Source organism: Lates calcarifer, linkage group LG20, assembly GCF_001640805.2.
Source record: "Lates calcarifer isolate ASB-BC8 linkage group LG20, TLL_Latcal_v3, whole genome shotgun sequence".
Classification (NCBI taxonomy): Eukaryota; Metazoa; Chordata; class Actinopteri; family Centropomidae; genus Lates; species Lates calcarifer.
This window is the reverse complement of record NC_066852.1, coordinates 14,619,359-14,644,255: the sequence shown is the minus strand read 5'-3', so window position 1 is coordinate 14,644,255 and position 24,897 is coordinate 14,619,359. Positions and strand designations below refer to the sequence as shown.

At 40.3% G+C, this 24,897-nt stretch overlaps 2 protein-coding genes across 2 annotated transcripts; both read right to left on the bottom strand.

The window, feature by feature from the left end:
• Positions 1–1,861: 1,861 nt before the first annotated feature.
• Positions 1,862–13,734, bottom strand: ltn1 (listerin E3 ubiquitin protein ligase 1). Its single transcript, XM_018692335.2, has 32 exons — positions 13,597–13,734; positions 13,178–13,384; positions 12,958–13,056; positions 12,540–12,770; positions 12,386–12,438; positions 12,094–12,274; positions 11,542–11,715; positions 11,154–11,344; positions 10,890–11,037; positions 10,546–10,803; positions 10,050–10,361; positions 9,513–9,731; positions 9,342–9,383; positions 9,063–9,252; positions 8,678–8,917; positions 8,436–8,589; positions 8,130–8,280; positions 7,777–7,987; positions 7,511–7,667; positions 7,259–7,372; positions 7,009–7,136; positions 6,774–6,909; positions 6,518–6,662; positions 5,986–6,199; positions 5,490–5,727; positions 5,280–5,357; positions 5,009–5,195; positions 4,655–4,820; positions 4,334–4,554; positions 3,321–3,515; positions 2,951–3,118; positions 1,862–2,780 (listed from the first exon to the last, which is right to left on the bottom strand). Exons 1-32 carry the CDS (start codon positions 13,636–13,638, stop codon positions 2,718–2,720), a joined length of 5,313 nt encoding a protein of 1,770 aa, XP_018547851.1. The 5' UTR covers positions 13,639–13,734; the 3' UTR covers positions 1,862–2,717.
• A 958-nt stretch (positions 13,735–14,692) lies between these two features.
• On the bottom strand, positions 14,693–22,801 carry tmem135 (transmembrane protein 135). Its single transcript, XM_018692548.2, has 15 exons — positions 22,614–22,801; positions 22,024–22,151; positions 21,293–21,385; positions 21,055–21,088; positions 20,887–20,952; positions 20,045–20,091; positions 19,872–19,913; positions 19,603–19,779; positions 19,433–19,502; positions 19,131–19,298; positions 18,789–18,852; positions 18,589–18,665; positions 18,142–18,240; positions 17,966–18,033; positions 14,693–17,635 (listed from the first exon to the last, which is right to left on the bottom strand). The coding sequence occupies exons 1-15, from the start codon at positions 22,749–22,751 to the stop codon at positions 17,500–17,502; spliced, it is 1,407 nt and encodes a 468-aa protein (XP_018548064.1). The 5' UTR covers positions 22,752–22,801; the 3' UTR covers positions 14,693–17,499.
• Between the last annotated feature and the right edge of the window lie 2,096 nt (positions 22,802–24,897).

Here is a 24,897-nt window from a genome sequence, read left to right as displayed (position 1 = left end):
GTGTGAGTGAATGAATTCATATTTACAATATTAATATTGGTTTTCAGTTGTTTGCAGAATGGCTTAAGTCAATGATTTCCATCCTGACTGGCACCTCTCCCTGGAAAACTAGTTACATCCTCTCAGTCAAGTATGTAAGCAACATTTAACCTGGGTCTCCAACTGTCATATCAGATGGGCATATCAGCATTGTGGCTGAATTTATTCATCAAAATCATTTGAGTAATTAAAGATGGCACATTAATAACCCCTGTGGGATCCCTGATTAACTCCTATTTAAAATTCCCTATTAATAATTTGGATTAAAACAAAAAACTATTTGTCTGAAAAGCCACATGAGACAGAATATTTAACAATAAAAACTTGATCTTTGTAGGTAATTTAATCTCTCTAGAGAGCCAGAAGCAGTAATCCTTTTTTTCTCAGGTTAATATGTAAACATCTCCTCAAATAGTGGTTTTATTTGTCCAATCGATGTCTTGTGATAATGCTGCCATCTTCTGGTAAGGATTGACCCATATTCTAAAAAGAATAGGCTGCACACAAGACTGTACTGTAGTTCATAACATTTGCACCGCTGCTTAATCAAGCAGATAATGAGCAATAAGATCTGAAGCTGCCGGTGCAAGTATGTGTGTGTCAAAACTTGTGACAGACGGGGATTTCAGTATAAATATTTATGCCTGGCAAACAGATCAATGGCTATTAAAAAGGTCAAGGGCAGATGATGATGGATTGCTGGCTGTATGTATTGATAAATTTTGACCGCTATAATGAATTACAAATGGACACGTGCTTGCACACACACATAGCCGGCAGACCAATGGATAGGGATTAATTCATTGATCATGCTTAATCTGTCATAATTAATTCCATAGGAACAACTGTGATGAGAGCAGTCCTCCATTAAACAGATAAATTATTCAACATGAGGAGGAGGTGGATCCAAGATAAATGAGCATGGGAGACTGGTGCCAGCAGTCACAGGTTGAGGTTAATTACAGTCTTTTTTGGGAAACTAGCACAGGTTAATTTACAGTAATAGTTATGTGGAAATACCGTATAACTGTAATTGGAGGCTCAGGTTAACAAAACAGTTCATGGAAGCACTTGGGTTTAGTTGACTGTGAGTAAAGTTATCTAACATTAAGTGATAGCATGACACATCCACTCATTTGTTGTTAGCGGTGGGGGCAGGGCAGGTCCCAGATGAATGAACTCTATAACTGTGTGTTCACTCCCTACAGGTTTATCCATTAAGCTATGTATACATTTCCTCAGACTGTTTCTTTTGTGATCATTAAGACGTTATACTAACAGAATTAAGAACTGGAAACTGCAATATCCTAGATAATGATTGTCATTAACATATAAAAGAGGCTAGCTCTGGCAAAGGTATTTAATGGCTCATGAGCATAACAATACACCTGAGGCCACATGTATAAAACTTTGTGGATTCAAGAGTAAGAGTCTGCATATGCAAGTAAAAATGTGCATGAGCAGACTTTGTGCTAGACTTATATTGCTGCTTAGGCACTGTTCTGTGTTAAACAATTCAGTCACTGTGAAAATTTTCCTGTGTTTATACTAAGCAATTACAGTCTATTGACAATAATACACATATCTATAAAGCTTTGATGTTACTCACTGTTGTCTGTCACCTTCAGATGAGCACTCAAAAATATCTGTGTTTGTTTGCAAGACATGCAAAAAGGTTCAAATGACACATTATGTTTATATAAAAACCAGTTTCTATGTGGAATGTGCATTACATTTTTTGCATATTCTGTGTTTGACCCCTATCCAAGTGCTGAATCAAAGCCATGCATCCATGAATAACTGCACCCATTAATATTATCCATCATATTATCTGTTGCATTTTATTTACTTTCTTTATTTACTACTTTACTTTCCAGCATCATTTACAGCATTATGCAGGCACAGGGGAAGAAATATTTCATTAGGTTTTGATTTTTGTGAGTAATGCCATTCTGAAATTAAAAGCTGAACCTAAAGAAGTTCCCCCTCCTGCTCTTCATAGGTGATCCCACCATGTCACAATTGGTATAAGGCATGTCACTAATCAGACATAATCTCTTTACACTCCTAAATATTAGGAAATATTTGTGAAACCTGTCTTGGGCATTGCATTACTTAGACCATCCTTTTTTTTTTTTTAGTTTGTATTATTACTTATTTCAGCAGGCGCTTATACATGACTAATGCACCTGGCAAGCTTTGGTTTTCCAAACATTGTGATTCAACCTCATTTACACTGTGTGTTTCAAAAGATTTAAAAATTAAGTTCACAAAAAAAACCAACTAATTAATAACAAAAATCAGAAAATATGCTACTGATGCTGCGCATATATAGTACAGCAAAGCACTGATTCAAACAAATTGTTTGACAGCTTATTACTGTCATCATCATACATACACTGTGTATGGACATAAAAGTAACCAAAATACAGTTCAGGCAAGATTTTACTGTACTTTGGATGATACTTCCACTGAGGAGAAGACACAAAATTTTCTGAGCCAGACAAGGCCATTATTTCAGTCAAAGAAAATCTGTGAGAGAGAACTTTAACCTATATTGTAATGTAATAAATTAGACCTTGATATAAATGAGTTTCTTAACAACTTTCTGCATATTACCACATCGATCAAGTCCTGGTTGATTGAAGAAATGTCAACAGAGTGGTGAGGAGACTGTGTTAGAAGAAAGTTTCTCTGCACAGTGGACAAGTGGACTTGTTGCTGGAAGTGAACCATTTGTACTGTAGAGAGATGAGAAAAACAACGACAAAACAAATGTCAAAACGCAACGTTCGCTTAAAATCATAGATTTAAAAAAATGTCCTCTAAGTTTATCAATGTAAATGGTTCAAGGCATTGAAGATCTTGGAAGTCCACCAAGGGATGTAACATGATCAGATATACATCTCACCAAACACGCTGAGTGGAATTTCTTTTTGCAGGTACGGCAAGCCTTCTTGGGCAGGGAGTAGTTGGAGCCGTGGATGACAGAGAAGCAGATCATGCAATCCTCTATTCCCTCAAAACGTTTATCTACATTGTTCTTCCACAGAGCCAGGCCCTCCATTATACTGCCATTCTAAACACACAAACACACACAGTTACATTTCTTGGAATTGTTTCATCCTCTTAAAGGAAAGTACTTTAAAAGCCCCTTTGGCCTATTTTGCTCAAAAAAACCTTCACTGGTAGGGATATAGTCTGGCTACAGGGTGAAGAACAATCCCGACTTACTGCACCAACTTCTGACATTTATATGCATTGTGTGTTTTTGTGTCTACCTGATGTGTGAGGTAAGTGCTCAGCTGCAGCATCCAGTTCCTCCACTGCTGCACAGCAACACCAACACGCCTCCCACTCTCTACAGTGATAGAGCCTAGAGGGTAGTTCTGCGGAAGCTGAATCACCAACTCGATGAAGATGTCATCCACAGAATAGGTAGCAATCACCTCCCGTGCTGCTGAACGGGCCTTCACCTGAGGCAATAAGATAAATAAATAAATACACTGTTTGGCCTGTGCTACTGGAGGTCTTTCAGTCAAATACTCAGACACCTGCTTAATAAGCTGATGCCAGGATCACACTGAATGATTTCAAATGAATAGGATCTATTGTTGCTACATCATTACACTGTAAATGAGATGCAGGCATTGCACCAAAGGGTTTGTTGGATTTAAATTATTATTACACCTATTAACCTTCCTGCCATTCCTAGCAATCAGATATGCTGGGACACCTCCCATAACAGGTTTCAAGTGTTATCCCACCCTAAGAGGACAGTATCTGCAAGTTTAGGTAAGTTGTATTAAATAATTTTAACACAGATGAGACGAGAAATGAGAGCAATTCCAAAGGAAAAAAAAAAGACCTGGCAACCATCACAGAAAAGCTGACCATCTGGAGTGCAAATTGTGAACCTGCTGTTATTTAACACCCAAAATGTTCAGAAAAATAACTCAAAACATCTAACAATGCAGAACTCAAAAGCAGAACTCTTTACATTTCATTATTCCAGTTCTGCTGTGCCAAAGTCGGCAAGAAAAAGAGGTCTTGAATTTGCAGTTCCTTCAGTCCTTCATTATACTGCGTAAAAATACTCCCTAGAATATTTTTTTTCTGACATAAAATGTGTGTAAAAAAAAAAATAGAATTTGGTAAACTACTCAACCTGCCATCTTCTGTTATTGCAGGAATAATTTATCCATCCTTCATTAGATCTGACATTTTAAAGAACCAAAAAGTAGAACAAGCTGTAGTTACAGACACAGAGCAAACATTGAAACCGCTAACTTACCGTCATGCTGTCAAACATCTGAGTGCTGGAGTGGACAGATGAGATCTCCTGAGCTGAGAGAACAGGACTGACATATTTAATCGTGAATTTCTCCGCAGCTGCGCTCACTCTCTTGTCCTGGCTGTTCCACCATAGCCGCACCATGGCAGGCAGGTCCTGCACTGTGCTGTAGTATACACTGCAAGCCAGGTGAGGGAGTTCCCACTCAACGCTGTCGCTTTCTGCAGGTGAGAAAAACAGAAAGGGGGGGGGGTGGGTCTAAGCTTGTTTACATTTCACAGTCATGTACAAGGACTGTGTAGGTGTGTTCGCTGTACTTACTGTCAACAGCTAGAGACAGACTCTCTGTAAAGAAGGTTTTGGTCTCCTTTGTCTCTGCCCCCTGGCCTGGGTAGACAGGGTTCTCAGGCATCAGTTTGAAGAGGTGAAGGAGGAGCTTGTTGAGGGAGCAGCTTCTCTTCAGATACTGGGCATAATGAGCACGCAGCTAGAGATAAATCAGAGGAGCAGTCAACACTCTGACAATATTTTGATATTAACGCTGCTCTTTTCAGACATCAAAGTGCACCCTCACCATCAAACGAAGAAATTTGTGTGTTCCTATGCTCTTTCATATATTCAAACCTTAAGCAAAAAAAACAAAAACAAAAACAAATAAAACTTGTCATGACTCACATGGGAGGGTGAGGATTTGAAAAAAGTAAGGAGCAGCTTCCAGGCAAGCAGGTACCCGAGGATGCAGGAGTACTCCACACTGAGAGGCTGGACCACCGCAAACTCTCCTACTTGAACCCCTGCCAGGATATTGTCACACAGCTCCTCACAGGTTGACAGGAAGGCCATCAGAGAAGCTGGAGGGGAACTGAACACACAACTTAAATGTGAGAGAGAATCAGTTAAAAATATCACTTATACTAAGAAATATGGTCCTGTCCTTTTGACTTACAGACATGGCTCATCTCTATCATCATCAGATTTGTTGTTGTCTCCTTCTCCATCACACTCAGGCAGCTGAGGCATGACCCTGCATTTACATAAAGCATGTATGTTCATTTTCTTTGTAGGTTTTAAACCTTGCAGTAAGCATGAGGGGATCATTCCCAGCTTCCTGCAGGGGCCCTAAAGATCACTTTAACACTTTAAACAGAATCCTTACTTTTCCAAAAGGTGGTAGACAGTGATCTGCAGAGGCCTGGCCTTAAACAGCAGCAGAGGACAGAAGGTGTTGAGGAGTGTTTGAAGGGGCTCTGGCAGGTTTGTCTTCTGGTCCGCTATGAACTGTGGCGGCAGGGAGTTCTGGTTGAGCTGCTGCACCGGCACATATGTCAGAGCCATACCAACTGACTGCAGTACCGCCAACGGGAACACAGGGTCATCTGGCTCAGGGAAGGCATCTTCGTGTAGACAGCAAGGAGATGTGAAATCAGGATTGTTAGATACTGCACTTTAACAGACTCACTTATTCTATTGCTTGCATACTACGCTGACACATCCGGAACATTGTCAAACACATGTAAATGCTCCTCATGTAGCAAATACCTTATGAAATGAAAAGCTCATATTAGGTAAGGTTTGATACTTCCTTTTTCAGAGAACACTTGTTTCCCAGAGATTGTGTCAAACCCTCCTGAAAACAAAATCCACACACGCACCTGTAATTTTGACAGGCAGAGGCAACAGCAGGTTGCAAATTCCCTCTACAAAGAAGTCTGTCCATTCAGTCGCCAGTTCTGACGGCAGCTTTTCCAGAACATCAGGAGAGGATGATGCAAAGAACTGGTTGAGCTTCACTATCAGCGTGGCGTTCTCGCTCACAAATAGCTGCACCCATGGGTTCCACAGACTGCTCACATTCTCACTGGCAGTCTGAGATAGGAAGCAAGCAAAGTCAAAGATAATGAGTGACTGCGAATAAATTGATGAAAACGAATAGCCGAAAAAAGGAGAAGAAACAGTGGAGTAATTATTTAGCCAAACAATATTACTATTTATGAGAAGCAGCAAAGCAGCATTGTGAGCTACAGCTAGAAGTTCAAACAAAAGCACCCTGCGATGACAAGCATCCACCCTGCTCCAGTGTCCTGGAAACTGTTTACCAGTTCTTAGAGGCATTACTCTGTGGCTGACCCTGGCTTCCGACCTCAAAGTCACAAAACAGCACAATAAACATGATTTATGTCTCACCTCCAACCAGGCTAACATAGAGCAGAGCAAGAAGTCCCACTGGCTGCTGCCTAGAACTGTCGAACAATGAGCAACCAGCCAGGAAAGGAAACGCATCATTTCCACAGTAAGGTTCAACTGTTCTGCAGTTGCTTTAGACAGGTCACTGAAACACAAAGATGTGAATGTTGCTATATCAAAACAGTGTTTAAAGGGATAGAATGAACATTAAAAAAGCAGTGTGTAAATGTTTGTGTGGTTTATATGACTACATTACCTGCTAAAGAGGAACCAGTCCTCCTTGGTGTTCCTCCACTCCATCACCGTGGCCAGGATAGCCTGCACAACCTCCTCCTCTATATCTGTGTCAGCTTTCAGGCAGCACAGCAGCACCACCAGACACCCATACACATCTGCGACACACAGGCCAAAATTATTATTATTATGATTATATTACATTTTTAAAAAATGTCCACTCATGCATTTGTGTGTATGCATGTGTATATTCTCACCGTCATCCTCTTGCCAGTTGATTATTCCAGCAGTAGCCAGGGCGACGAGGTTCTCTCTGTCTTTTTTGGTCATTGTGGGGCAGAGCACCTGGAGCGTGCTCAGTTTGCTTTGAGACACTGGGAAAAAACTGACCAAACACAGACAATTTTCAACATACAACACCACAGTGATATCAGTGGGCACATAACAGCTTTGAATGTGAAATCCAAAGCACTGAAAATTACATACAAATCCACATTCGTTTCTGACCTGTCTACACTGCTGTAAAGCTTCCTCACAGTTGCACTGCCGGTGGCTGCCATCTTGTTGGTGTGGATGTAGTTTTCTAGAGTCAGAGACCAAAGACCACCATCCTCCAAGGACCTACAGGGTAATAATACAATACAATAATATTGCTTCAAATACCCACTTAATGTAGGAAATCATAACATTTGTTGACATTGTGCAGGTTTGCTTCCACCTACTACTCTTCTTTGTCAAAAACCAACCGGTGAGCCTCACCTTGAGTAGAGCGTCTCCAACAGGCGTTTCATTGGAACCTGGCTGTGGAGTCCTTCTGTCAGCCCCCAGTCAGTCAGCAGGCTGTGATAGGCAGACACTATAGTAGGACTGTACTCTACCTCCTTACACCACTGTAGTGCATACAGCAGTTCTGAGACTGTTAAACAGAAACATACAAACATATTAAAAAGGATCATCGAAAACTTTAAAAAGTTAAAGGGGCCAAGTTACAGAAAAAATCATTAATGTTGCGTGTGTGTGTGTACCTGTGTACTTAAGGTCTGGCAGGTGAGAAGGACTTTGTGCCTCGTTTTGGTCTTGAGGAATGGCTCCAATAGTCTTGGCCACCCTCCCTAACAGGGCGCAGGCACACAGGTGGGCTGGCAGCCCATTTGGCACCTTAAACTTCCAGATGTCCATGGAGGGTTTTTCACAAACTCCTCTGTGACGACTGGACAGTAAGGGTATTTTGATCCACTGCAGAGGACAGAAAAAAAAACGACAAAGCATGAATGTCAAGTATTTTGTGTGCAGGATGTAATGAATGCATAATCTTAACAAGCAATGTACGGTAATGCCTGGAGTAGAAGTAGGAAGGATGATCGATTGGCTGACTCACTTGAGGAGGTAAGGCTTGTCTGACTCTTGTCCACTCTGTCTGGCTAGGTGTCAGTAAGGTAAAGAACTGGACAAGGACTGAGGAGTTTTGATCACAGACGGAGATGATTGTCTCCACTAGGTTCTGTACAGCCAGAACTAGAACCTGTAAACTAAAACATTACAGCAAGAAGAGTTAACTAGAATCACAACAAAGCCTTTCGGACAGATTCTTATAATATGGTTGCACCAAGTCAGACACAATGAACAGAAACTACTACTACTACTAGTGTTTTAGAAAATTAAACCAGAGGAAAGTTTTTCTTACCTTTTAACGTCCAGGGAGATGGTGAGTAGTTGGTTTCTCACCCAAATGGCTGCACTGTGCAGGAAACCACCTTCCTTGACCTCATAGTCAGAGTGTTGGACCAATGACTGGCACCCAGCTACACACACTTTCCTCAGCTTATCTAAAAGCGAGTCTTTCAAAGCAGTAGCAACGCAAATTAGTTACTCGGCTTACATGGCGGGTATATGTGTATAAGGTTTGAGCACTGTGTGAGTACCTACCAGACAGGTGAGTGTGTGTTCGATCTTGGGCAGTGAGTTGGAAGACACTGAGCAAGAGTTCCTCGGCAGAAAGTAGCAGGAGACAGTCTTGTACAGAGGAGAAGAATGTGGAGGCTACGTCACAGATGAAGGAGATGAGCGGCTCCATGTTGCCTGCGTCTGACAGACTCTTGGTCTCAGACAGAGTGGCGTGGAGCTTCTCTAAGATCTTCTCCATGTACACCTCCCCTATCAGAGGCTCTGTACATGGAAAACACATCAGAACGATTATTACGTAGTGTGGCGACTGAAATAAAAATCTGCAAATAATGTGCATTTAGAGTCCAGCCGAAAGGTGTTTTTCTAGAGAAAAATAATAATGGTTGGTGTGTGTATTTCTGTTCACCGTTGTTGTGGTGTTGAGAGAGGACCAGGCTGATGAGCTTCCAACTGCTGCTGCTTGTAGAAGAGGCTGAACTGGTGGAGCAGCGTCCCACCTTGCACAACTCCTCAGTCAATCTCAGGAGCTGCTCGCCCAGAACTGAACCTTTCAGCCAATCACTGCAGCTCTCAAGAGTCTGGGGATCTGCACATGCCTAACAGGACAGATAGCAGAGTGGCACAGACATTTAACAGTGCAGGTAAGGTAATACACTTTGATAAAGCTCTGCAGAATGACACATACCCTCTGTATGATTTGCAGGATAACTCCCCACTGTAAATCCATCTGGAAAGCAGAGTGAAAAGCATGTATGTCAGCAAAGAAGCAGCAAAATTAGAGGCTACGATAAAAGAGGGATCATCACATGTAAATCAGCACCTGGGCGTATTTATTGACATCTGCATTTAATGTTACCGTGGTGATGTGGTTGAGTATACGGGTGGTCTCCTGTCGGCTGCAGCAGTAGAGTGAGCTGAAGACCATCTCCACCACATGCTCAGTGTCCCTGCGCCCCTTCTCAGCCAGCCACACCACCACCCGCTCCAGCAGAAACTGCATTGCTGAATTTTTCATATTCAGGTCGTCTCTCTGCTCACCGTCCTTTGTTATCCTGTCATCCAGTTCCACCAACGTCTAAGACGGGCACAGTGCAGGGAAAAAGTCAGCTGCATCAAGAAACTGTACTGTACTGAAACTGTTGATCTAAAAAGACCATACCAGTGTTTTTATATGTATGAGTTCATTAATTAAAAACTGCAAATACTTTAAATTACCGCCAAGCACTCCTCCTTTTCAAAACATAAATATTCACAGATGTGTCCATTAAAAAGACGAATCATGGGGTGTAAAAATGGTGGACCAAAACTGCTTGCACCCAGAGCACGCTGTGCAAAGACAAAAACGGCTGAAAATTGTCAATATAATTGTATTTCAGTGTCAAGTAAGACTTACACTGAAGACCCTAGGTGTGTGGAAGGACCGCAGGAGAAGGGAGAGGAAAACAAGATGTCGCTCTGAGTTTTTCTCATTCACATGCACCAGGCACAGTTGCGCCAGCTGGCACACTACATCCTCAAAACGCTGGGTCTGTAGGGATCCAAATGCCTTTTCATTCACAAGCTCTGACACTGTCTGCACAGGCTTCTCAACACCATCCCCCTCAACTCCACTTTTCTCATTGTCCTCTGGCTTAGAGAAACAGATCTTGACAGATTTCTTCTTCTGGATGTGCTTTCTGTTTACTCTCTCAGGGTAACGCATCACCTGGAGACATAAGAGAAAGTGAGAATAGATTCATTTAGGCATTGTGTTTTCTGTTTCACTTTGGCTACTATTTAAGACATAAATGGCTCTGACAGGCATATTGATTTGCTGTATCCTCAGTGTCAACATGGAGATTTCAGTGGAGAATCTGTCTGAACAAGAGATTCTCCAAAACTTAACTCACCTGCAGCAAGGTGGCTACCCCCTCCAAAGCCTGTGGATCTGCTTCCTCGTCGTCAACGTAACGCACAAAGAGAAGACCAAGCTCCTCCCAGAAGTCTGCCAGAAGCCCTTGAAAGACATCCTTGCTGTCATTCGTGTCACCTTCACTGTGTAAACCTGCCCTCTTCTCCCAGGAAACGAGCATCTCAGTGACCAAAAGGAAGAGAGGACCGTTCTGAAGGGAGGGATTTCCAAGAGCCGTTTCCAGTTGTGGCAGGAGCTACAAAAAAAAGACAACACAACAATGTAAGAAAGGTAGAGACTTCAGTAGATGGGGAAAAAGTATGCGCCACTGTGTGATCCCACCTGCTGTGAAATAAGCATGGTCCTTATTTTTCTCTGGTCCTCCTCTTTCTCTGCATTCTGCAGTATGCAGTACCTCAAGCACTCAACAACAGAGGTCACTATAACTGCACTTTCCGAGGGACTTGATACTGCACGCTCACTAGAAAGGCTAGGACAGACAGACAGTGTAAGAATTCTGATACAGCTGAAATGGATTATCTGAATTATCTCTTAGACCAAGTGTACGTACACACATACACACACACACACACACAAACAAATTACCCTTGTGTGAGGGAAGTGAAGAAGGTGGTGTAGAAGTCCAAGATTGGATCAGTGACCTGCTGGGGCAGTTTGCTGAGGAGCGGCATTAGGTTAGGGTGGAGTGCTTTAGCCATGCCTTTGCCCCCTTCTTTTAGTAAAGCCCAAAGTTTAGGTAGGAAGCCCTTCTTGGCATTCACATGTGTCCAGCAGTCCTGGAATGGGAACAGAAACATCAAAGATAAGAAACAATTCCACTACAAATTGGCTCAACAAAGAATATCTACTTCAGTATCTGACTCACTCTTTCAACCAGTAAGTCTTCTGTAATAACACTGAGTGTAGATAACATTACTAAACATGTGACAATACAATGGCATTGGCATTATTGCGTATGTGAGGTCAAGCTTACTGGAATCGTAGACACGACATGAAGAAGAGCTTCCCATACAGGAGGCAGCACGACAGGATCTGTGTCATCGATGCTGAGGAGAACAGCAGGGCACAGTCGCGCTGCTTCAGCCTGGACCAGCGCTGGAGTGAACTCACACAGAGCACACACCATCTCAAAAAATGCCCCTCGCACCTGTGGAGCAGCATGTATATTAGGCACAAACAGATGTGGGATAGATCTGCTGACAAAATATAAACTACAACTAATTAATTAACTTTATAGGGTAAAACATGAAAGACAGTTTTCTCCTTAACATTTCGCCTTCACATGTAAACACAGCCACAGTAGAGCTCCAAATAGAAATTCACATGCTTTATCTAATCTCACACAAAGAGAAATCCACTCAAGCTTTTATGGTTATTATACATCAAATTCAAGTGGAAGAATAAACATTGAGTAAAACTTCAATATGTGCATATACCAAGTAAACCAGTTTATGATTTACCTAGTTAAAGGCATATGCATTCCACCATCTGTTATTAGCAGAGCAGTGCTGTTCAATGCCAGTACCTGAGGTGTCTTGTGTTTGCTGTACTTCCAGAACTTCCCAGAGTTAACAAGATGTGTTAGTCTCTGCTCCAAGGCCTCTCTGTCATTCGGGAGCAGCAGGGAAAGCAGTCTCTTCACTCCCAGCAGCGAACTGGTCAGCATGCGCACATATTTGGCTTCTCTCTCCTCCTCTGTCACACTTCTAGAGAACAGGGGGAACCGGTGCCTCAGTAAAGACGCTGACAGAATATATTATCACTGTGCATACACAATGAGATGAATGAACACTGAAGCTATGATGAGCTAAACTTACTGTGGATCACTCAGCGTGTCTGCCGTTTCCTTTAACAAAATATCTTGCAGCACCTGCAGTATAAAAATAACAACTATTTAATTCAGTTAGATTTAGCTCATTAGTTTACAGTACAGATCACTCTGCTGACATTAGAGCCACTGTTATTACTCACGTTAAGGATCTCATCCTTGCAGAAGCTGAGAGCCTCAGGCTGTTTAGCTGGTGAGAAAGCAGCCTGGAAGGCCTGACATGCAGCAGAGGCTGCAGGCGTGTAAGTGTCACACTGGGACAGAATCCAGTGGCCCATCAAGCTCTTCAGAAAGGGGGCCAAGCTGCGACGTACTTTCAGCACCAGCTGCTCAAAAGCCTGCTGCGTGGCCTCCCTGATGCGACGATCATGATCCTGACAGACATAATGATGAAGACAAAGTTCTCAGCCACACAGAGATATTTCCCATCATGAATAAATCCTTTTGTGTGTTTTGAGTATTTGCTTAAGCATTAAAGATGCTCTAACTCCAGAATGATCAAAGTAAAAAAAAAAAAGTACTTTCATGAAAGTAAATGTGGTTAATGTGAGGTCAGCTCACCACTGATATCTTGCAGTAAATCCTCGGCCAGTATGGAAGAACCCCTTTAACCTCTTCAGCATCCCGTTCCTGACACATGGACCCAAAGTCCTGCACAGCCTGTGAAGAGGACAGATTATCAATACACACGCCTGAACCAAAAAACACATAATATGCACGTAATGTTGAACTTTGCGTCACTTAAAATATTTAGATTAAGTTAGTTCAAGTTTAATTTTACTTTCAGTCTGGTAACAACATCCCTCTTCGACAGTTTTCGAAGCACCAGGCGGAAGTCAGCATCCACCAGGTTGTCTATCTCCTCCGCGCCGTGGACAGCAGGGACATAACTCAGCTCCGATGTGACCGTTGTGTCAAAGCCCACAAACCCCGGAATGACACCACCCTCCCGCGTCAGCACCTCAGCCGCTCGGCCGCTACTCGACGGCTAGAAGCAGCAGCGGGAGAGAAACGTGGTGATTGAAAAATCCGACAGAATAAGTTACGTGAACAAGACGGAAACGCTGTGGTTGTAAAACAGCTGGGAGCGAACCGACACAAGTAGCGTGCTAGCTTTTAACGTGAAGTTTACATTAGCTTGTTTGTTGCTAGCAATTTTACTTTAAGATTCTCATTTAACTTATAGAAATTGGTACTTACCCGAACATTTCCTTTAGTTCGCTGTTTATTCTTACCCCCCATGGGTACGTATTACTCTTATAAGTATCCGTTTCTTGAAGTAACTTGTCACTGGCGTTGGTACTATTAAATGATTCAGAGTTGAAGCTGCTGATCGTGCTTACGTTATGGAACTAATGACTTCCTGTCTGAACCTTTCAAAGTAAAGCTTAGAAAAAAGTTTATTACCCTAAAAGTCAGTCATAGTACAATGGTGGTGACATTTGACGATGCACCTGTTTAGATTTTTTTTTTCACCTTCTACATCTCAATGAAAACAGTGCACATTGATGTCTTCTGATTATTCAGAACAGAATAAGACGTGTCTAATTTCATGATTGTAATCAGTGTTTCATTCAAATCCATTAGCTTCTTATAGATCTTTTTTTTTTTTTGAAACACAATAATTTAGCCAGGATGACCATTTGATTTGTGTAAATTTATCAACAGCCAAAAGGAAACTGATAGAAGCTTTTAAGAGAAGTGTATGCAGGACTTTAGGACTCAAGCACAAAATACTTTAAGTTAAATTGCTCGGTGCTAGGAACTTTCTTTAAGTCAGTCTAATTTCTCCAAAATAGTCATGGAGGCCACTCTGATCGTGAATCAAACGCTTGAGGTAGGTCACACACTTTTATTTTGAATGGGAAATCACAAAACAGAAGTGCTCACGTGTTTGCTCTTGACACAGTTGCTTACTTCCGTTTTGTATTTCTTCTTCTTGTCCATTTGGAGTGAGGTTAAAGCATTGTGCGCTCATCACTGCCCTCCATATGGAGTAAGTGATGAGTGATTTTTTGACAGACAGGAGTGAGTTCATTTTGGCTTGATGGTGATGGAAAGCTCTTTAAGTGTGATCAGGAAAGCCTAAATTTACTCAGTAAAGTTCACAAATAAATTAATTAATAAATGAATAGAGCAACAGTATTGAGTATTCTTCCCCCCTTACCAATTAATCATTAATTTACCCCATGTTGAGAACTTCTGCAAATCAAATAAACTTGCTCTTTGGTATTGATCTTCACAGAATATTTTCCCTTAATATTAAAATCAAATGAGCTCAAACAAACAAGTCACATACTTGGAATCAAAAAATATTTTAATATACACCTTTTTACACAAATCAAATACATTTCCAGGGAGTTGTATTATAATTCTATACCATAGATTTAGTTAATATATATTTTTTAAGACACTTCTACTTTAGTCTACACATGAATTTTGCACTTATTTTTATTTTTCTTTATGTTTTTTTTTTTTACAATCATGGCTTCTGGTATGGAGGTCAGATGTGTCTAAAGCTGGGTTGAACAACTGAATTCAAAATATAAAGTAAACAAACTGGCAGTTCAAATAACTGCCAGAAAAGTGAGACTTCTACAAGACAATGTAAGAATTTTACACTCTTATTATATGTAACAATTTCACATCTGGAATGAAGTTATTATGAATGGTCCACTTGAAAAAATAAAGGTGTAATAGTGTAACTTGAGTTGAAGGCTGAAATATTACATGAGCGTTCCTAATTATTTCAGAAACTGTGACCACCTATGACTTAGTAAGAGTTGTAATTCACACTTTTCAGAGAACATGAAAGGTTTAAAATTCAAATCATCTTTTTGGCAAACCTCCTTATCTCTCAACAACAAAAATCAAAAACAAAAGCAGATTGAGCTGTGCCCCCTTTTATTCACAGAAACAGATTCCTTGTAACCTTCAGGCAAATGCTTCGCACCAAATTCCTCAGTAAACAATGTTTCAATCAATGTGGATTTTAAGCAGTAGGGTTCACCTTGGAACTGCCAGTAAGCATTAATTAAGATGCAAATAGCCAACACTATTTTCTTTATATTTTATAAGCTGAGACAACATCAATCGTTAATTCAAACTGTGTTTGGGTTTGGCCTGTGTTAGTGAATATTAAATATTGCAGTTACATCTAACCCAAACACCCGCAGGGAGTAAAATGAAAATGATGGCTTAGGCTGACTCAAGTGAATTTTAATTTTTTTTCTCCATTGCATATCTCACTATGCATCATATTTCAAAGTGTTTTACAATGATATAGGTCACGTGATACATTTGAAAATCAAAAGGTTGTTTCTAAACTTAGGGGCTGATTCTCTCATCAAGTCTTTTCTTACATTAATTAAAGAGTTTTTGCATGAAATATAGAGAACATATGCATTTCACTGTAAAGAGAAGAGCTGAAGGAGTACCAAGTATCTGATTTCAAACATGTCACAAACTTTGACAATAAGGAAAGTGTCATTGTAATGGCAGGGTGGAGGGAGTAATGAAAAAAAAAAAATACTTGTGACCAAAATATTTCAATCCAAAGTCAGACTAAAACTGAAGTTAAAGTAAATGAGTCTAAATAAATTGGTTTGCACAGCTCCAAGTCCTGGGACCAAATAATCTCTTCAGGCTGTAGCCTGATATATGACTACATTTTTCTAAAATACCATAAACCTTTAATATATTTATAATAAACCCATCTCTTTGCAAAAATATGGTGGAGGAGAAATGTGATTACTGACAACCCGCAAACTGTAAATGAAGGTTTAAAGTAATCAGGTCAATGCTCTGTATGTACTGCAAGTGCATCCTCTGATTTCCTGCCAAAACATGACTTCACCCAATAATCTGGTTTCTTGTAAAAAAAAATAAAATAAAAAAAAATAAAAAATCTGACTGTGTTTCCTTAACTATATTTTCTGTAAATTTAAATATCTTCAATGTGAAATTATGGGACTCTTTTCTGTTAATTAAGTGTAATACAGTGGATACAAGTCTTGTATAACAGATACGTCACCAAACAATTTTGTTCACAAAATTGGCCTCCAAATTTGGCACAGTCCTTGGTGCTTTCTTTTACCCCATTAAGCATCTTTAAAGGTGACTCAGTTCAAATCACTACCGTCAAGTGCAGTTTCAAAAAAACTCTAATGTGAGTAAAGGTAGAGATTTGGAAAAAAAAAAAATGCTCAACTCCATTTAAAAAAAAACAATTAAGATACATAAAACATGGTGACTTTCCACCTGTGTGTTTCACATCATGGAACTAAATACATCTCCCATTGTCTACTATACAATAAAATATTTGATAAGGCTACATAATTATATATCTCATCAGTTGTACCCATTGTCTTGTAAAAGCACACATTCATTCTCTCTCCTCTTAAACCAGAGTCAAAATCTGGTATCACTGTGCCTGCTCTAGAAAGATTAGTGAGTTTCACCCTGACATGAAAGTAACCAAAGTGAGTTCAGTCAGTACCAACTTACAGGTAACCTGCAAAAAGAAGAAACTTTCTGATTAAAGGATAAAAGGAATGTTGTTGCATCCTGAGGAGTCTTTTTTTTTTTTAATTTTCCTGTAAACCAATTTTGTTTTTTGTTTGTTATTTGGATGAACTTCTTCACTAATACTATCCATACCTTGTAGAACAGGTTAATATGATCCTGCCAAATGCAAATTTACAACTTGACAAAACATAAATGAATCATTTATCACCAATCATTTGTCTTATATGGTTATGGGTTTCATTAGGTCTTAAAATACTTTTATCAATTGTCAATTTTAATTTTAGTGCCAATTGAACAAAATTATATGTTTAATTTATTTCACCAGTTACCTGTATTCATACAATCGCAATCAGTAAATGTACTCATGAAACAACACACTTGATACTCATGACACCCTGCTTTGGACAGATCTTGGGCTTGTACATCCTTCAAAGCATATTCCATCTCCTAAAACAACATCACCACTTCTGAGCTGTTGTAACACCTTTAAAAAAAAAAAAAAAGAAAGAACAGGCCAACTGTTCCTTTCCTGTTGAGGTAACCCTAAAGCCCCTCTCCACAGAGCCTGGTCCCAAGTCATCCCAGTTGGATGTCGGCTCCTGGTGGAAGCACTGTGGTGAACCGAGGGTCTAGTTTGGGCACAAAGCCCTTAAAGTCCCTGGAGGCCTGAGTCCCAAACACATCTAGCAACTGTCGGTTCATCAGAGCAAACCTAGGAGGAGGAGACAAGAAATAATGTCTTGACTGTTATGAAAAATACAGCTTTAACTAACAGATTACCTCAACATGGACACAAACAATCTGGTTTAACTTTTCACTCCATTTCCTCATCAAATTGTGCTTGTGAATAAAACTGTCTGTTCCCCTTTTGTAAAATTTAAAGAATGTTGTTATCTGCACTGAATACAGTAGCCACTTCTCTCTGGAGGGAGATGCAATTTCAAAATAAAACTCTCTTAGTAAGATACACTTAGTGTTCTATTAATGGATTCTCAAACAAAACACTGTTTGATAACTGAGATTCCACACATTCCATTCATACCTGCCCTTAGTTAAACGCAGCAGGAACTTCCAATATGTCGGCCTGAGGTTCTGCACTTCCATCACAGCCTGTGTGTAACAAGAATGAGTCATACGTTATATCCTTGCTCAGCAGGGAAAGAAAAATGTGTGCGCAGCATATTTATGTGAGTGAGTACGCATTTTTGTGTCACTTACTGCTTGGAAACAGATAGCAGTGGAGATGGCATACAGAACAGTGTCTGCATGCGGAAAGTATGGGAACCGGCCAGCCTCAATGCCCTTGAAGTACATGGTCTAAAGACAGATTATTACATGTTAACTGTTAATGATAAACTAGCCAATCAAGATAAGCAGATATGTATAGCAACATGTTAGATCATACAAGTCACTTAGGGATTGCTGCCATTTCTGTAACATTACTACATGGCTCTAGTGTGATTAAAAGAAGCCACACCAGATGGGTAATTTGATTATTTGCAGAGAGATGTGTATGGATGTCTGGAATATGTTGAACACGCGGTATTTATCAGTATTAATAATTAAGGGGATGACGTCTAACTTTGGTGTGTATATTTTCTTGACAATGGAATTTTCTTTTCACTGTGATTTTTATAGCTTCATTTGCAAAGAGATTTTCTTTACCTCCACCAGCTTAGAGAATAGGTACATGGATATTGTTGTGCTTTTGTAGAAGAACATTGAGATGCCGGCCAGGAAGCCTTGAAAGAGAAAGGGGAAAAAGACAACTGTCAAACAGAGCAAACCAGCTGAGACTTGACAAAATCTGGGGGAGGATTACTCTGACAGGATTTCATTTGACATTTTACACATTCCTGCCTTACCAGCTATCAGTGCATGAAGCTCATCATCAATGTTACGCACCCAGCGCAGCAAACAGCTTGTTCCCTGAGTCAAAGAGAGATACAAATAAATTAACAATGTAATACTCACGTGGCTTACCAAGAAATGTAAAGATAGGAAAGGATGGGAAATGTCAGCGAACATAATACCAGATGTGTGAGGAATCATGGGGATTACAAATCAGATGTGTCTTTAGGGAGTGTGGTACAGCTGATATGTTCTACTACTTTGGCACAATTGTTTGTAAATAGTAAAATTTAGCAAGGAAAAAAGTTTAAAAACAGGCATGTCATAGAAAAAAAAACAGCAAGTATCAAATGTACCTTGTAGATACTGACGAAAGATCCTAGAAATGCCCCTAGCTGGAAGTTCTCTTTGTTGTAGAAGAGGGAGGGGAGTCGCGAAGGTCTGGAGAACATCTGTCTGAACGCTGAGGGGACTTTAAGACAACACTGAATCAGGTAGCCAATGCTGAACATCCTGACAAAACCCTGGACAATGAAAGAAATTTAGTATTAGTTTTAATATCATTTAATAATATAGAGTTTGAGTATTCTAAATCTATCATCACATTAATGAGAACAATCGCACAAAAGGTAGCATCCTAGTAAATAATGTGTTTTACCTTAACACAGTATGAAATGCAGTTGTCTTGGTAATGTTTACAACATCTGTGTCTTGGACCCTGTTTGCATCTGGATTTTATTAACAAAAAAAAAAAAAAAGTCAAGTCAGTGCTAGCCAACACTCCGCACAAACTCACACTTGGTTGTGTAAAAGTGTGTATTCTCTCACATTGATTCTAGCAGCTCCTTGGTGCAGGCTATCAGAGTTTTCCTCCTGGAGCTGGGCCTTCTAGCTGACAGCTGTGAATCCTCAGACTCTATAGCAGCTGTCCTCTCAAGAGGCCTTGTGCAGATATGTTCCACCATGCCAGAGTGAGTTGGAATCTCTTCCTTCCCAATGATGAACCTGTGACAGAAAATGCACGCCACCTCTGTGAGCCTTGCCAAAACACTGTCAGTGTGTCATCTAAACCATCAGTGGGAACAGGGACAACTTACTTTAATGCAGAGAATGCAAAGCCTTTGAGACCATCTTTACTCCTGCAGTGTACAACACAAAATTTAACTCAGACGTTTGACATTCACTCTTGTTTTTAGTATGTGAAAGATATTTATGGTCAAGCAATGTTACATATGTCACTGTAACAATCTGTTCACTGCGCTGCTCTGACCTGAAGAAGAACATGTAGAGCGATGCAGTTAGGCAGAACAGGAGCACCTGATGGGAAACACAGACAGAAAGAGGAAATCAGGACAACAGGTGAAACATAAACATCATCATCATAGTACAATCTGCTTAGACTTAGACTTAACATAGACTTTATTGATCCCTTTGGGATGACTCCCTCAAGGAAATTAAGTAAGTGCTGAGATCTGTCATGAAAGTGGTTACTTGCTGATTTTTTTTCTACCTAAAAAAGTATCCACTCTTAATATATGTACAGCTATTGACAGTGGAGCTGTATTGAATATGTGGTCAAAGCATATGTGAAGAAGATGACAATGCAGCTTTGTATTACAAATAAAGTTGTCAGCTGCCTACAGATATGGTGAGATACATTTAATCTTCAACAGGCACAAACCCATACTGACTCACTTCATATTCTGTACTAACACATCCATCATATCCGTCTTTGTCCCTTGAAATGGACAAACACATTTGAGATTAGCAATATGTGAAAGAAAACTGAGATCCAACTGTGACAGCCACACCTGATGGCAGAAGTTTTATTTGCATTTCCCACTTGCTGCCTCGTTTGAAATAAAGAGTGTCTCCTCTAACATCGTAAGAAATTGTTGCACATTTATGAAATACATTAAGCTCCGGGGAAAACGAGCCGAGGTGCTAATTCACCCAGCAAAGGCAACATATCTAAGGAGGCAGAAAGCAGACCTAGTAGCCACTGAGCAAAGATGGGGCTCGCCAGTGTTTTGTGTTATATTACTTAGCCTCCAAGGCCCATTATTTAACTCCCTTCGCTTTTAGCTCACCCAAAACTTCCTATCATCTTACCTCGCCATGTCTGATGGGTTTCACGATGCCTCGAGTCACAGCCATGCGGAACAAAGTTTCAGTGGCCTGAGAAGAAGATTACACTGTTACAAACACATTGTGTGGCAGAAGCAGATGTATCTCTTTATGTATGAAAATAAATGTTTAAATAAACAGAGCAGCACTTACAAGATTTGTCATGTATATTGTCAGCAGTCCTCTCCTGGTGGGGGGAGAAAGAGTGAGACATATAGTTTCTCAGTAAAAAGATTAACAAGGCCATCCCTGACACTTGAGATGTATCCAACCATTTAATTATGTCCCATTTTTGTGCAGTGTTGGGCCTGGTGTATGTGTTTTAATTCAAAACATGAAAACACTTCCAGAGAGTAAGAAAAACAAGCAAATAATGAGTCAAGAATCTCACCGGCTCTTGCGTTCCAAGAGGATGGCAATATAGGAGGCAGGCAGTGCTGAGCCAAACCCAGCAGACCAGGAGTAGAATCCACCGAGAAGTTTCCTAAAGTTTGAAACATACAAAGTTATTTAACTGTTTTTGACTGCTTTGTTTTTTCTACTGAAAAACAAGCAACATTTTGGTCAGATCTTGGTCCTTTCTTTTCCTTTTTAATCAAAAAGAGGTGTGTGTTGTGATATACATTTCTGTCAATGGTTTCATATCATTGCACTGAGGTAAACAACGTGCCAACAAAGATGGTGAAGAAGATGGCTAGCTAGTAAACATGGATGTCAGTAAGGAGAATCGGAAATATTCTGAAAAGGTTTAATGAGGAAAGAAATGCATTCAACACACTGTTAAACCTCAAAGATACACCCGAGGCATTTCAGTGAGTAACACTCAACTTTTGTTTGTTTTCAAGAAAACTCAACAAGACCGCCTTTAAGCAACTCTGGAAATTTTTGAAAAACAAACAACAAAAGACCCTATGTTACTATACAAGCACAGATAGATAGAGAGTGAATGCTGGGATTACAGGCTTGTGTGAATTTGCTTGTTTCATGTTGCCTTGTGGACCATTAAATCTTTAGTTTCGATGACAAACTGATCCACAGATTCAACAATTTAGTTTCTGATATCCTTGCATATCTTGCATCTTAATCTCAGCTGAGCTGTGTGACTGACAGTGTTTTACCAACCTGAGGATGCAGAAGAAAACAATGTAGAGACCTCCATTGGCAGTGAGGAAAGAGGTAGACCATAGGATCTCAGGGAGAAGTCTTTTTAAATAGTAGTCTTTCTTCCTTCTCCTTAGAACAGCTGCTATCTGCAGTACATAAGAGCAGAGTGACAGCTAGAATCACTGCATGTGAAAACATGAAAACAGTTGCTTAAATGTATTGAACTTCCCCCGTGGAACTGGTGATGGCTTGAAAGTTTTAAAGACGATTTAAGTGCATCAACAGCTGCAAAGGGAACTCAGAAAACTGGTCAAACGGCTTGGCGCTAGTCTATCGGTTTACTTAACTTATAAATTGATGTCATTAGTTGACCTGTATTAGTTAACTGGTCAGTAATGAGTGTGCCTTGTTGTGCTTCTAAAGGGGAACATTGCGCGTACCATGTTTTGTGCAAGTGCCTGAACTTGAACTTAGACCCTGGGTGAAAGATAGCTAAATGTCAGCTAATGTTTACAACGTTTTCACAGAACTAGTTAGCATTACTTGGTTAGCTAGCTAACTTTAGCTTCAGAGCCTAAAAGCCCTGCAGGTCGAGCGGCAAAACGTACCAGGTAAAGAGGGGCGTATATTTTGAAAGAGACCTCCAGAGCACCCTTGGTTACATCCACAGCAGCCTGAGCACACGACGGGTTCCAGGTATGACCGATCTCGTAGCAGTTGTGTGGTATTTTACTCAGGACAGCCATGTCTGTACACTGTGAACCTACAGCAGCAACGCGCTGTCGTGCGCGTTCACTGTGAGGGGAACGCGGTCACGCAAAATGGCTGTGCACGCGCACGGCCCTAGGACTGGACCATTATACTTTACTTAAGCAGAAAACACTCAATGGGAGGGATACTATTTTACAAATAAAAGGCCAGTATTCAAATTTCTTCCTTAATGAAAGTACACACCAGCAGTGGCCTAGAAGTGAAGGGGATAGTGGAAGTACACAGGGTCCCAAATGAAAAGTTTCTTTTGCAAGTGTTGCAACAGTTTTGTATGTGAGTTTAAAGTTACTAGTAACCATAACTGATAAATGTAATGAAGTAAGAAAAGTCAATATTTGCCTAAAAACGTAGCGGAATGGAAGTATTAAGTAGTATAAAATAAGAATCCTTAAGTAAGGTAGCCCACATCAAGATTGTACTTAAGTACAGAACCTGAGTAAGTGTACTTAGGTACTTTCCATCGCTGTCAATAAATTAAATATAAAACAGTGGTTTACTGAAGATCAGTGAATTGTTATCTGTGTCCGGCACATGTCCAGCCCCTGTTTAACACTAATAGTGCTAATCAGCACTGATTTAAATATGAACATATATATATATGTGTGTGTGTGTGTGTGTGTGTCCTTGAATTAAATGATTACTGATCATTGCTTAAAAACTATATTGAGTTTCATTGTAATTCTTGTACTTGGAATCTAGATTCAGAGTGGTGTTTGGGCAAAAAGCCAATTATTCATTAAAGCCAGATTTAGCAAGATTAGTCTAAAAGAGATGGGTCGCTGTGTGACAAGATGTAAGAGGTTTGTTGCTATAATGCTACAAACGTCACAGGTTCAATTCCCCTTCAACCTTCAGAACCCCCTTCAGAACCTTCAACTAAATGCCGAACTCTGATATCAGCTTAATCTGACACAAGATGCTGAGCATCAATGTTAGTGCTCAGGTGGAGGCATGTGGTTTGTGTATAAACAGTAGCATGATTTTACCAGTGTCACCAGTGTTGTGTTCACATATATTGTTGTAGTTCAGATTACAGGGTAAATGTAGCATATTTTTGTCAGTAACACTAAGTGACAGCACAAACATTACAGTGCCACAAACCAGTTTAAGACTGAGATGGGAGTCAGACAGTTTAAATTCATCTGAATACCATTACTCTAATGTTTAAGGTAAATAGTATAGAAATCAGCCAGCAGACATCAAGTTGAATTTCCACAGGTTTCCATTCACACAGTAAAGTGCTGGGCTGGTGCCTGACGGAGAATAAATTAGAGAACAGCTAATCTTGTGGGACAGTGTGTTCTTTCTATGATTGCAGGAGTCATGATGATGCCTCAAGACAAAAGAGAACATAAACAAGTCCTGAGCTGAGCAACTTGACCTACTGATCTACAACAACATAACTGAGTGATAACAATACAATACAATACAATTATTTTCCACCTTGTCAGTGTAAAAGCTCATTTCCTGTAGAACCAGCACCCACTTTGTTTTTGCACCATATAACTGCTGAGCTTGTGGTGCAGATTGTATTGAGAGGTTTGCAGGGATTGTGAGAAAAAGGAAGTTAAAGTATCACACTCACCAAACCAAATGAGGAGGAAAAAACCAGAGTGACTAGAATATGGTTATGGTGTTTGTGTATTACTGTGTTGACCTGCATTTGCTCTGTAAGGGCAGTACAACTGTAGACACCAGTTTGGTGTCTACAGTTGTACTATTCAGAGTCGGTCAGCAGGTGTCAGCTTCACTCCTTTGAAGATAAACTTTATTTACTTATTATTTTATCCCATGGGTGGAAATTAGCATCTTTTACAGCAGCAGCAGGATATAGACAAGGGCAGGTATCAAAAATTTCATTTTATATTTCATATTGCACATTTTATACTGCACATTGTTAACATGAAGTGTAGTATTGCACGTATGTTGAGTGTCAGTGAGGAAAAAGTTGCATGCGTTACAAGCTTGGCCATTATCCTCATCTCTCCCACCACCTACATTGTATCCAGGGGGCATCTCAGGACAGACCCCACTCTCTTGACTGGTTTACTCAGTCTATTCTTGTCTGCTGTTGAGATACTGCTGCCCCAGCAGACCACTGAAATAGCCTATCTGACACCA

What these genes read in the sequence shown, in the direction of transcription:
- ltn1 (XM_018692335.2), bottom strand. Translation starts at nt 13,638, where the DNA reads ATGGGGGGTAAGAATAAACAGCGAACTAAAGGAAATGTTCGG. An exon ending in TTCACTTCCCTCACACAAGG is followed by an intron (nt 11,038 to 11,153) that starts GTAATTTGTTTG and finishes TGTCTGTCCTAG; the next exon opens with CCTTTCTAGTGAGCGTGCAG. An exon ending in AGATGTTTGACAGCATGACG is followed by an intron (nt 3,516 to 4,333) that starts GTAAGTTAGCGG and finishes TTATTGCCTCAG; the next exon opens with GTGAAGGCCCGTTCAGCAGC.
- tmem135 (XM_018692548.2), bottom strand. Translation starts at nt 22,751, where the DNA reads ATGGCTGTCCTGAGTAAAATACCACACAACTGCTACGAGATCGGTCAT. An exon ending in CTCTACATGTTCTTCTTCAG is followed by an intron (nt 19,914 to 20,044) that starts GTCAGAGCAGCG and finishes TGTACACTGCAG; the next exon opens with GAGTAAAGATGGTCTCAAAG. An exon ending in CTGCTATCTGTTTCCAAGCA is followed by an intron (nt 18,034 to 18,141) that starts GTAAGTGACACA and finishes TGTTACACACAG; the next exon opens with GCTGTGATGGAAGTGCAGAA.